Genomic DNA, 11560 nt, shown 5'->3' with positions numbered 1-11560 from the left:
AAGCATGTTGTTTGGTTGTCATTTGGTTGTGTTTTGGTTTAGGCTGTGTGTGTGAACTTGCTGAGAGCATGCAGGGGACCAGTCAAAAAGCTAATCTACCTGTCATGGCTTTGGTGTGTGAACTTCCTGACAGCATGCAGGGGACCAGTCAAAAAGCTAATCTACCTGTCATGGCTTTGGTGTGTGAACTTCCTGACAGCATGCAGGGGACCAGTAAAATAGCTAATCTACCTGTCATGGCTTTGGTGTGTGCAAGCATGACAATTTGGTTGTGTCGCAGGAATGCAGTTTTTTTGTGAAGTGTTCAAATGAGTCTCCTCAATGTGCGTTGTTGTTGTGTCTCTAGTGGTTTGTTTTGTCTATTGAAGGAGACGAGACAGAGGGTGGATGAGCTGCAGAGCGCCTTGCAGCAGGCACAGGCCTTCAAACTGCAGACTGAAACAGAAGTCAGCGGGTACCAGGCAGAGCTGGCTGAACTGAGGTAAGATCCTAACTGAACCTACAAAGATTTGAGTTGGCCATTAAATTGTATTACTTCTGCCAATTGGGTTACTTTTGCACATTGGTGAGGTCAATGCTCGAAAGCACTCAATGTGTTCTGAAAGATGAGACGTCGAGGATTATAATAAATATGTCTTTGATGTAATACAAGCAAACCACACACACGGGAGTCCAAATGTGCACTTCACATTTCTAAATTCACAGTATGGAAATGTATGATCTCTATGATTGATGTAGAATTACAACCCATCATACCCTGGGTTGATCTAAACAGAATGTTTGCTTTATTGTGAAGAGAAGTTGCAGTGGAACACGCACCTGAATGCCCTCACCACTCCATTCTTTGCTCATCAAAATGTGTGTGTTTCTCTGAAGTGCCTTGGGAAATCCTAACGCCGTATAATCGTTTTTTAGAACTTGGCTAGTCTTGTTGGCAATAGAATGAGCATGCCCACCTGACCTAGACAGTAATGGTGGGGATGCAGGGCTGTGTTCCAAACAAAAAACTACCACTGTGCTTGCTTCACTTTTAAGTTTCATTTTTATATATATTTTTGTATTTACTTAACCTTTATTTTATTTTTATTATGTAACTTCCTCAATTGCACAGCTTGAAGGCTCTTTCGTTGAGTGATACATGTATTGAAATTACTTAGGAACTATGCATAGTTTGGAGAGGTGTGTGGCCTCTTGGAGACACCAGTCAGACCTCTCACTCAAACCCACAGTTTGGAGAGGTGTGAGGCCTCATGGAGACACCAGTCAGACCTCTCACTCAAACCCTTGTCATTTTATTGTCTTATGTTGCAATTACCCCAAATGTTGCGTGAATATTGTTATCATGTTATCAAATGTATACAGATGCTGCGAAAAGTAGAGTAAATGTAAAAATCACATAAAATTAACAAGTTTATCTTGTCAGATGAAATGTTGGGTGTTCCCTTTCAACTTCTACCATGATTGTACATAGGCCTATGCTTCTCATATTATTTTCTGTTAGAGAAATTATTATTTGGCCCTGTTCAAATATGCCAATTCCCCTGAGTGTAAATGGTGAACAAAGGCCCCGCTTCACATTTCACACAAAAAATTGCAAATGATGTAATTGTTACGCAACAGATGGCATCTAGTTACCACAGTGGAAACTGTTGCTGCACCAGAAAAAGTGTTTAGCTCACCAGCAGGTGACAGCCCATTCATCTGTCCTCATTGTGTCCCTTCAGGTTGTCTCCCCACCCACACAGAGCCCTCCCAACCCCCACTCGCTCACATGCCCTGGCAGGTCCCCATGGTCAAGCACTATATGAGTTGTCTCGTGATGACAATCCCCTTCAGCTGCTAGATCTCCTGCCAACCCCATCTCCAATACAAAGCAGGGCTCAATTCCATTTCAGTTAGAGAATTGGGGAAAAAAAGGCACATCTATTTTCAATACGCCTCTTATATTGACTGCGTTTGAAGTGGAATTGGAATCTCCCCTGACCCACGCCTCCATGTGTGTTCCTTGTTTTGCCCAGTTGTGGTTCACTGCTTACTGCAGCCATACAAATAGATTGATTGTCCGCTACTAAACAGAGACCACTGAATAAACCACACTACTGACTGGGTCCACCAGTGGCTCACTCAAGTGTTGAGGCAATGACCTCTGACCTCTGTTCCTCCCCAGGTCTGAGAGTAGCAGGCTGCAGTCTGAGTGCCAGCGTCTGGCTGGGGAGAGGAAGGAGACCATGGCCCTGGTGGGAAAGGATGTGTCTGATGACCCGTCACTGACCCAGCCCCAGGCAGAGAGAACTCAGCTGCAGAGTCACCTGCAGCGCTGCCTTTATGAGATCCAGCAGAGAGATCTGCACTGCCAGCAGCTCAACGCCAAGGTACTGAACACACACGCACGCACTCACAAAACGACCCAAATCAGCTCAGCAACCAAAGTGCTGAACACAGAAACCAACGCACAGGTATTGAATAATTTTCTACTAAGTTCACCATACTCAACACAAATCTTCTCTCCTCCCAACCGCTCCTCTGTCCTCTCCTCATCTCCCTATCTCAGCTGCAGCAGTTGGTGGAGGAGAAAGGGGGTGTGTCGGCCCAGCTGAGGGCAGTGTCTCAGACGCTGAGAGACACCCAGAACCGCTGCTATTGGCTGGAGAACCAGGCCCTGCCTAACCAGCACCACCAGGGCCTTGCAAAGGTAGAAAGTCGTGTGTGTGTCTCAGGCTTGTCTGGTGTCTGAATGACTATAGTGTGTTTGTGTGTGTTTGTCTGGTATCTGTGTCTGACTGTGTGTATCCTTGTCCGTGTGTGTTTTAATGAATAGTAGCCTGGCTGTGCTCTGTGTCAGTAGGTTACTATATGTATGTTTGCATATAACGTTGGACACATGCTCATCCTACTGAAGTGAATCAGCTCAAATGTCCTGCTGTTGTCTCTCCCGTCCAGCAGGGGGCGGTGTCTGTAGAAGTGGCTCCAGGAGCTCCCCAGGAGAGGAGCAGTGCTGTGGTAGACATGGAAGCACTGGAGGCCGGCGAGCTCAGGACCAGGTGACTCTCTGTCCCTTCGTCTGTCTCTCTCTCAAACTCTCTCTCTCTCTCTCTCTGTCTGTCTCGCTCTCTCACTTTCTTGGTATGTTTTGCTCTCTCTCTCTTATGTTCTCACTTTCTTTCTCTCCCTTTCTTTCTCTCGCTCTGTGTCCATGCATGGTCAGCCTGTTTCCAGATCTGTTTGTGCTCTTGCCAACCATTGCTGTCAGTGTCAAGCCAAACAGTCTGCCAGTCTTCATATATATCAACAACCAATCAGTGACCGCTCATAAATACGGTTTCATAGTGAACATTGAGAATACCGTGATGCCAGACTGTTTGGCATGACAGGGCGTGTCAGAATGACTACATTGTGTGTGTGTTCCAGGCTGGTGGAGGTGGAGCAGAGCGTGGTTCAGCTAAGTGAGAGTCTGGCTGAAGAGAGGACCAGGAGGGAAGCAGCTGAGGAAGCTCTGGGACTGGCTGAGGACAGAGCCAAGAGGTGACACGCACACACACACACTAATGCAGGGTTGAGACATGCCTAGGGGAGGGGTCTGGTCTGAGGAGGAGGATGATGATAATATGTATTCTGTAGTACTGGGATAGGTAAAGATTTTGCCACAACTGGACACACACACACACAGCTATTCTCACACTACGTGTGGGTGCCAGTCTGTTTGAGTTACCATGCCAACTCATTGTCATGCCAAACAGCAGTCTGGCCTCACAGCATTCTCAACGTTCACTACAGCCTTCAATGTCAACACCATCACTGACATTAGGGGAGACGGCAGGAAATGTAGCTAATAAACTTTAATTTTACCATTAATAACATAGAGACAGAGTGTGTGTCTCTCTCTCTCACACTCTAACACGCTACCCAAACCGGACGAGTGCGTGAGCGTTGCAAAATAATAATGTTATTCAATCATTGCACCCACACTGCTCGCGCGCCAAAGAGCGTCTGCGTTGCCAGGCGCTAAAATAGAAGTTGCTTCTATTTGTGATGCTGAACGCAATGCAAGTCCTGCCTCTCCCATCTCCTCATTGGCTTTTAGAAGCATATACCCACGTGCCATCTCCTCATGTGGGTGATTGAAAGATGAACTGAGGTCAGTCGGTTGGTTGTGGTAATACATCTTATTATGAAAGTTAGATGCCAATCGCCATATAAAGTCCAAAGAAGAAAAAGCCTGAAATGAGGATAGATGACTAGAAATGATTCGGTTGACCGTTTTATGTGTGGATTAATTTTTATTTATTTATTTATTTTACCGTTATTTTACCAGGTAAGTTGACTGAGAACACGTTCTCATTTGCAGCAACGACCTGGGGAATAGTTACAGGGGAGAGGAGGGGGATGAATGAGCCAATTATAAATTATAATTGTAAATTGTCGGAGTAGAGGACCTTGTGCATTTCAGGTAAAATAACAACTCAACGTTTATATCCCAGGACAAATTAGCTAGCAACAGAAAGCTAGCTAAATAGGACAAATTAGCTAGTAACTGCTAGCTAGCTAGATAAATTGCCATAAATGTTTAATGCTTTTCGACCTGTCCCAATATTAATATAATTGGTTCAGAGTTTGTTTTGATATTTCAACCTGTGTATCGTGATCGTGTGGCGGGACAAAATCGATTTTGGCGCATGTGCCCAGTTTGGGCATGGTGTAATAGACACGCACAAATTCACTTAGAGGCTATTCTCATTGACAAATATTTAAGGAGAGGCAGCATGACAAGATTACAATTTACATAATATGTACATCAACTTTTCAATTTACGTTACAAGCTTGCCTTACCTTTCGTTGAGGCTGGCAACGTGACATTGTTGCTCTGCAGCTCCAAGTTTACTGTAAATATCAGTATGGCAGTAGCCACTGACTAGCCAGTAAACTTTCAAACTATTCAACAATGCGAGCAACTTTTCCTCTAAAACATATTAACTACGCTCTTGAATAATGCAACCAAACCGTATTACACTCTTGAATAATGCAACAATTCACAAGCATCTGCAGACAATTAAAGTTAATTTTTTTCTTGTTCTTACGCGTATTAGCTAAACTTAGCTTGCAAGATGTAGCTTGCAACAGGTAGCCCAGCGTTTAAGGGCGTTGTGCAGGTAACCGAGCGTTTGCTGGTTCGAATCCCAGAGCCGACTAGGTAAAAGAAATCTGCAAGTGTGCCCTTAACCCTAATTGCTCATGTAAGTCGCTCTGGGTAGAAAAAGTTGGCTAAAATGTAAATGTAATACAGCTAGTCAGCTATGCTAGCTAGTAACGTTAGCATATCAAACATTAACGTTTACCCCTCTTATACGAAAAGGATAGTTTCAGCGTATTAAAGTCACCTTTGAACAAACCAGGCTTCATTTTATCAACATCGTGGAAGTTATTATATGTGGTAAATGCAAAATTGCGAATGAATACTTTTGATAAATCCCCTAGTGAGTTGATCAGCTTCTTGCCTGGATGTTGGCTCAGAGCAGCCAAGGGAGGAAAAACACTGTTGAGCATCACTTTCTTAAATATACAGCGATCATTTCAGAATGTAGCAGGCTGTTACTGCAGTTTCAGGTGAAAACTCATTAAACTATACATTGAAAATGCTGTTTACACTGTCCTGCTTAGAGGGGTGGAGCTGTCGGGTGAGTGTCGTGCGTGAACTCCGGAGGTATCGTTCGAGACGTGAGAAATACTTACCTTTACATTACAGTAATGTCTCTCATGAATCAATACCTCTCGAGAATCAATACCTCTCGAGAATCAATACTTCTCGAGAATCAATTCCTCTCAAGAATCTCTAGAAATAAGAAGAATAGACCCTTAGCTCCTACTCTCGAGAATCTTTCAAAATAATTCTTAATTCTCATCAATGAGAATAGACCCTTTCTCTTTGGCACATGTTCATACTTTCTGACACAGGTGCTTTTTAAATAGACCTGTCAGTAGTTGTTATGCTGGTAAATGATGATTTGATGATGATGTGAATGGTTGTCGCTGTGGTAGTTTTGGTTGTTGTTGCAGAAGCACATGCATAAAGTAATTGCCGCGCAGGGATGAATAAAGTTATTTAAATTGAATTCACACACACACTCAGTAGTAAAGGTGGATGTCTCTTTCCTCTCCAGTGTTGACTCCAGTCCATCCAGGACGACCCAGAGAGACTTCAGCATCCAGCTGGATACAGAGGAGGAGTGGGAGGCCCTCATCCTCAATCCCAACGAACCCCTGGTCACACGCAAGGTCAGTGTTACTCACAAAACTTAAATGAGTCGATGTCCGCAACCCTGTGGAAAGCTATTTGGCATAATAATAAAAATACCCATTAAAATCTGTCTGTTTCTTTGCTGTATCTCAATCCAATTAATTTATTGCCACCGTGGCCCGTCGGTGTAACTGCTAAACTGCTTGCTGTACACTGTTTTGTGTGATTGTACACATGGATTGAATTGTGGGTTTACTAACGTGTTAGTTCTAGGTTGACTATAACGTTAATATGGTGACAATAATGAAGGCTGTGTAGCGGTTTGGCTTGGATACGTCTTTTTTTCACCTGGTCACAGACCGCTGTTGTGCACTGAAGTCCACAAGCGAAGGGAAAAGGTGAGAGGAGGAGAGCCTGTAGATGCCAGATGGAAAGTGTTTGATGCTGTATGTGGATACTATGAAAGTGAACTGTGTGATCGGGTGTATTCATTCCGCCGATTCTGTTTCTAAACGTTTCTTAATAAATGGAAGCAAATATGGGCCTCCCGAGTGGCACAGTGGTCTAAGGTACTGCATCGCAGTGCTAGCTGTGCCACTAGAGATTCTGGGTTCAAGTCCAGGCTCTGTCGCGACCGGGAGACCCATGGGGCAGCACACAATTGGCCCAGCGTCGTCCGGGTTAGGGGAGGGTTTGGCCGGCAGGGATCGACCTTCGCCTCTCCCGAGTCCGTACTGGAGTTGCTGCGATGAGACAGGACTGTAACTACCAATTGGATAGCACGAAATTGGGGAAAAAACGGTAAAAAAATATATGAAAAAAGAAAAATATAAAAAAATGGAAGCAAATGAAATGGGGAGAGACTTACCTGAATTTGTCCAATGAAAAGTTATTTTTCCATTTTGCAACTGTTTGGACTAATGATTACACCCCAGATCAGCTAAACGCAGGCAGGAGTGTTCAAGGCTGCGTTGAATGTGTCACTGTCTGTCATTTTGATTACCAAAATGTGTCTCTCGACCTGTGCAACTACGTTCTAAACTTTCATTTGTAGGCTAGGGTGTAGCAACATCATGATTCTTATACGGCAAAGTTGAGTATCTTGTAGTAGCCTAAACCTATGGATGTTACATTGAGCTGGGTGAATGGAATAAGAATTACATCATCCAATATGATGTAATAGAAATAAGGCCATGCACCAACAAAAAAACGAACATCCTCCCTAATCTTAAACAGCACCAGCCGCCACCGATGCAGAACTACCTGGTCCCAGATCTGTTTGTGCTCTTGTCAGCACCCCTGGAAGGCAGAGGTAATGTTGGGGCTGGTTTAGATATTGAATTCAACAAATGTAAAAAGAATCAAGCTAAAACGTGTGTTTTTTTTACATGTGCATCCTCATTCTACTATGTGCTCTGGCCAACTCCATTACTGTCATTGCAAGGCAAACGTGTTGGGCATGACAAGGAGTTGGCATGATGGCACAAACAGACTGGCACTCAGGCTAGGACTGTTCTTCTTGACTCACCAATCATCAATCACATGTATGATGACCAATGGCAACCACTATGATTACCAATGCCTGTTTGACGAATGACTCTCCCCTCCCTCTCCTCCCCTCCCTCTCCTAACCAGGTGAAAGGCGGGATGCTGGCCTGCAGGCGCTGGATTCGGGGGCGGAGCCTGTACTGCTCCAAGCTGCTGACGTCACGGGCCCGCTCGCGCTACCTCTTCCTTGGCTACCTGCTGATTCTGCACGTGGCTGTCCTCATGTGCCTCACCGGCGCCCTCTAGTGTCGTGGGGGTGAAAACAATCACAAATTGCAGATAGAAATGTATAGAGCAGACTATGAGGCCCGTTTCCTCCACGACAAAGACGAATGTCTGTTCTACTCCATTTCTAGGTAGTTCACAATGTGTTTTTTCCCTGGAACGTTATTCCACCTTTCAGAATAAGCTGCAGGTTTTTGTCTAGTATCCAGAGTTTTCATAAGAGTGAGGGCTTTTGGGGTGTGTCTCGAAAGTCTTGTGGCTTCTTCGCCTCGACTCCTGCCCTTGGTTCTCACTGGTCTGAAAAGAAAATGGACAGCTGAAAGTGGATCCTTTGGTTAGATCCTACCTTGTTGTTTTCACCCATCATTTTTTTGTCAGATCAGTGCAGATGGAGGCGAGGGGAAGAAGACTGTTATTGACTTTTAAGACTCACCCTTTGGAGTGTCTCAGGAGAAAGTGCCGTTTCGATCCTGTCTGTTATGTGTTAAAGCCTGAGAGGGAACAGAAAGCCATATCCATTCTACATGAACGCTAGCCTAAGATGTACGTACGTGTGTGTGTGTGTTTGAAACACATGTGTGTGCGCAAGTGTGTGTGTTCATTTGCACGTGTACAAGAAAAAAACACTAGTCCACTGTAACCTCATTTAGATTTGACCTTGGAGAACAAAGACTGGTGTAAGTCTGAGATGATACATCAACAACATGCTGAAAATGCCCCACTCAGACTGATGCTGGTGTCTGGCAAAACGCAGATACGGTATTTCAGGAGAGAAGGGTGGGAAAAGCTACCCATACTACTATTTCTGCAAATATGCTTATGTTATTGCACTGCTGCTCAACCCTTCTCCCCAATACCAACCCACTGCTGCTCAACCTGGCACTACCAGGCCATGGCACAATGGTCCCTTTGGCACCCCCTGGTGTCTCCTGGGTAATAACTGTCTCATGGTGGCCTTGGCACAATTATAAGGTGTATTCTATAGCTGCTGCATTCAAAGCTATGCACTAAAACTCTCATCAGGGGGTGGAGGTTTCCCTTCTCTCCTTCAGCAAAGATATTCAACATAATGTAGGGCCAGGAGTTTTATCTGACCACGTGTCCTGATAAGGAAATACTGATCTGCTCCCTAGTAATAGGATCTAACTGGACCCTAGTAATAGGATCTAACTGGACCCTAGTAATAGGATCTAACTGGACCCTAGTAATATGATCTATCTGGACCCTAGTAAAAGGATCTAACTGGACCCTAGTAAAAGGATCTAACTGGACCCTAGTAAAAGGATCTAACTGGACCCTAGTAATAGGATCTAACTGGACCCTAGTAATAGGATCTAACTGGACCCTAGTAATAGGATCTAACTGGACCCTAGTAATAGGATCTATCTGGACCCTAGTAATAGGATCTAACTGGACCCTAGTAATAGGATCTAACTGGACCCTAGTAAAAGGATCTAACTGGACCCTAGTAATAGGATCTAACTGGACCCTAGTAATAGGATCTAACTGGACCCTAGTAATAGGATCTATCTGGACCCTAGTAAAAGGATCTAACTGGACCCTAGTAATAGGATCTAACTGGACCCTAAAGGTTTTACCTTGTCAGATCACATGGTCTGAAAAATATCCTCCTACCCCGTTTGTGAGCATGTACCCTGGTAAGTGTGTAAGTAAGATGTTGTATTTAAGGCTGGAGTGTAAAAGGGTGCGAGTGTGCACCCTTGAAAGTCTACTTTGTGTATTTATGTATCTATTTGTTGCTCTGTGCCCCCCAATGCTCTGTTGTTCACTGTACATGTCTACTTCATCTGTTGATTGATTACATGCTGAGTGAGTCACATGTTTGATAACGTAGGGCGGCAATTCACAAAGCAGGAGGCAATATGTCAGCCATCTTACTTTGAGACACTATTTGTATTTCTCTGGTTCGTATCTCATCTGTTTCAAGTTTAGCATGGGAAGTCCTGAGAGAATGGCATACTAATAACAAGTGTGTTTATTACATCTCTGCACTAGGAAATATGAAGCCTGAGTGACAGGCTGTTTGTGCCATCATGCAAACTCTTTGTCACTCATTGTTATACCAAACACGTTTGGCTTGACAATGAACAATGGAGTTGGCCAGAGCACAAACAGATTTGGGACCAGGATAGGAAATCTGGTGTTTCAGAATATTTACGGTAGTTAGCCAGCTGAGCTAAAAACATTGCTCCTGCTTTGTGGAATACCACCATAGAGAATGATAGAGGCCTTTAGTGGCCAAAAGGCTGTATTAGCATGGGCAGCGCCATTGAGTGCTTCCACCATTTTAATGTAGTCAACTGGGTTGGACTTCCAACTTCATTGGCTGATCCCTCCTGGTAACCCTGTTGGAGTCATGTCCAACCGGATCATTAGGAGGGATCAGCTAATCGTGAAGAAGAAGATTGACTACTTCAATGGCGCTGCCCAAGCTGTCAGACGCTGTAATGGCACAGATACAAAGATAATGGATACCACCCTGTTCTAACGTTGGTGTTATGGTACCGTGGTCCTGATGGTCTGTATATATGGTGTGATTGAGGAAAGGATGACAAAATACATCTATTTATAAGAGGAAATGCTACTGAGTGAAGCCGAAATGTCATATTTTCTAAATAGGCTCTATTTTGTAGAAGTGAAATCGTTTGGGACAGAAATACTATCCTATCCAGGCATTAATGGCTTCAATACCTTGAGAGGTTGACTTTCACAAAGAAAGGAATTTTAATAAATCTGTTTGAAAAACACGACTCAAGTTACCTGTTTTTGATGTGTGTGGACGTGAAGTCCCCACAAAAATAGTAAACGAACAACAAATATTTGACCAACTGGGGACATTTTGTTTGTCGCCACAAGGACAAATGCTATTTCTAGGGGGTTAAGGTTAGAATTAGTGGTAGGGTTAGTAGCTAGGTTAGGGAAAATAGGATTTTGAATGGGACTGAATTCTGTGTCCCCACAAGCTTAGTTATACAAGACTGCTGCATTCAAAGCTATGCACTAAAACTCCCAATTGTATGTATCTCACATCAGGGGGTGGAGGTTTCCCTTCTCTCCTTCAGCAAAGATATTCAACATAATGTAGGGGCCAGGAGTTTTATCTGACCACGTGTCCTGATAAGGAAATACTGATCTGGATCTATCTGGACCCTAGTAATAGGATCTAACTGGGCTCTAGTAATAGGATCTAACTGGACCCTAGTAATAGGATCTAACTGGACCCTAGTAATAGGATATATCTGGACCCTAGTAATAAGATCTAACTGGAACCTAGACCTTGTCCTGGTCAAGTTGCATGGTCAGAAAAACCTACTAACTGTTTCATATTTAGCATGGGAAGTAGTAAGAGAATGTCATACTAATAACAAGTGTGTTTATTACCTCTCTGCACTTGGACATATGTAGCCTGAGTGACGGTCTGTGCCATCATGCCAACTCCTTGACACTTGTTTGGCTTGAGAATGAACAATGGAATTGCCCAGAGCACAAAACCAGTGGAAGATAAATAGCCCCAAAACATAAATGATCCACCAC

At 43.9% G+C, this 11560-nt stretch overlaps 1 protein-coding gene across 4 annotated transcripts in view; it reads left to right on the top strand.

Annotated features, from left to right (window-relative positions):
- LOC139575638 (golgin subfamily B member 1-like) overlaps positions 1-10776 on the top strand; it is a 45970-nt gene extending 35194 nt beyond the window's left edge. For 3 of the 4 annotated variants that reach the window (XM_071400813.1, XM_071400812.1, XM_071400814.1), the window contains 7 exons: positions 369-481; positions 2168-2372; positions 2552-2692; positions 2941-3041; positions 3409-3522; positions 6156-6270; positions 7868-10776. In XM_071400813.1, the coding sequence (XP_071256914.1) occupies positions 369-481; positions 2168-2372; positions 2552-2692; positions 2941-3041; positions 3409-3522; positions 6156-6270; positions 7868-8026 (948 nt within the window). In that variant the 3' untranslated portion in view covers positions 8027-10776. The remainder of the gene's footprint in view (positions 1-368; positions 482-2167; positions 2373-2551; positions 2693-2940; positions 3042-3408; positions 3523-6155; positions 6271-7867) is intronic. The other variant, XM_071400815.1, reaches the window with a different exon arrangement.
- Positions 10777-11560: the final 784 nt, after the last annotated feature.

The sequence above is a fragment of the Salvelinus alpinus genome, chromosome 5, assembly GCF_045679555.1.
Source record: "Salvelinus alpinus chromosome 5, SLU_Salpinus.1, whole genome shotgun sequence".
Lineage (NCBI taxonomy): Eukaryota > Metazoa > Chordata > Actinopteri > Salmoniformes > Salmonidae > Salvelinus > Salvelinus alpinus.
The sequence above is the reverse complement of the archived record's forward strand: the minus strand, read 5'-3'. Positions and strand labels throughout refer to the sequence as shown.